General features: G+C 45.6%; 1 protein-coding gene across 1 annotated transcript; it reads right to left on the reverse strand.

The window, feature by feature from the left end:
- Window positions 1-216: 216 nt before the first annotated feature.
- On the reverse strand, window positions 217-1,010 carry LOC125530203 (NADH-ubiquinone oxidoreductase chain 6-like). The gene has a single exon (XM_048694603.1). It carries the CDS (start codon window positions 961-963, stop codon window positions 217-219), a length of 747 nt encoding a protein of 248 aa, XP_048550560.1. The 5' UTR covers window positions 964-1,010.
- Window positions 1,011-1,324: the final 314 nt, after the last annotated feature.

Raw genomic sequence — 1,324 nt, forward strand, 5'->3', positions numbered from 1 at the left:
CCACCTCAAAAATTACCCGCAAGGTTCAATCAGTTTAAACCGGACAGTTTTGGAAAGTTCGGATAAAACCAATCCGAATTTGACTAGGGTTTTGGACGTGAATCCAAAGCTTTTTCCTTGCACGGGAAGTCCAGCCGCCTCTTATATACCTAAGGGGTGACGGCCGATTGAACAACAACACACAATCGTAAAACCTATCTACTTTTTACCCTAGTTTTACATCTCTCCCTTGTTCTTTCTCGCTTGCTCTTCGTGTTGAAGGGCAGCGATCCTTGGGGCTCTAGGGGCGGGCTGGCTATGGCCAAAAGGAGAAATAGTCCTGTTCATTATATTCCTCCTAGAATCCAAGGCATTTCGTCGGAATACATCCTGTCTTTTCACCTTTGTAGTCCTATGCATAGTAAGTACTATAGCCCCAATCATAGCTACTAATAAAATCAGACTAGAAACCAAAAACCAGACGGAATAGTAGGTATAAAGCAAATTGCCCAATGTTTCCAAATTAGTCCAACTTCGTACCTTTCCGGCATAAACCGTATATCTCAGAGAGGTCGTATTTCTGTGGGTTGGTAGTAATGGAATGGTTTCATTATCTAAAATGAAGAACATTTCCCACCAAAAGATCAGTCCAATAATACCACTCACTGGTAAATAGCGCAATACTTCTTCGTGAATCTCCGCTATTTGAATATTGAACATCATAACCACGAATAGGAATGAAACGGCAATAGCTCCTATATGAACTACTGGGGAGATCATAGCGGAGAAGTCGAGACCTAACAAAATAAGTAAACCAGAAGTGTCGCAAAAGACTAGGATGGGAAACAAAACGGAATGTACCGGATTTTTAGCACGTACAACCATCAAACCAGAGACCAAAGCAGGGCTCGACAAAACAGAAAGTATCATGGTACGTCGTCCTCCCTTGAAATGGAACTTGAATGCTGGAGCAAGAAGACGCATTCAAGTCGATCTATTACAACCAGCGCGGTTGTTCGTATTTCATTTTCTTCTTCAAGGCATTTCGTCGGAATACATCCTGTCGGAACCGACCTAGGGCAGCCCATAGCCGATGTGCGTCCAAACGGGGTCCCTCCCGGGTGCGTGGGGTTTCGGGTGCTCAAAAACGCCTGCCGGATTGCTTGCGTACCGCGCTTCCAGACGGGTCTCCTTCAACGTGAGTTGCGGCGCATCACCCTCGGCGTTGGAGATACACGGTGACGTGTTCATGTGCGAACAGCTATAGAGATGGAGATGGCTCCTATAGATGATAGTGACGGCAGTTGTGAAGAGGTCATTTGGTGGATGAGCGCCTCCTCTTGAC

The sequence above is a fragment of the Triticum urartu genome, unplaced genomic scaffold, assembly GCF_003073215.2.
Source record: "Triticum urartu cultivar G1812 unplaced genomic scaffold, Tu2.1 TuUngrouped_contig_6140, whole genome shotgun sequence".
Classification (NCBI taxonomy): Eukaryota; Viridiplantae; Streptophyta; class Magnoliopsida; order Poales; family Poaceae; genus Triticum; species Triticum urartu.

Bases quoted from the DNA above. Each gene is read 5' to 3' on its own strand.
- LOC125530203 (XM_048694603.1), bottom strand. From the start codon at position 963: ATGCGTCTTCTTGCTCCAGCATTCAAGTTCCATTTCAAGGGAGGACGA.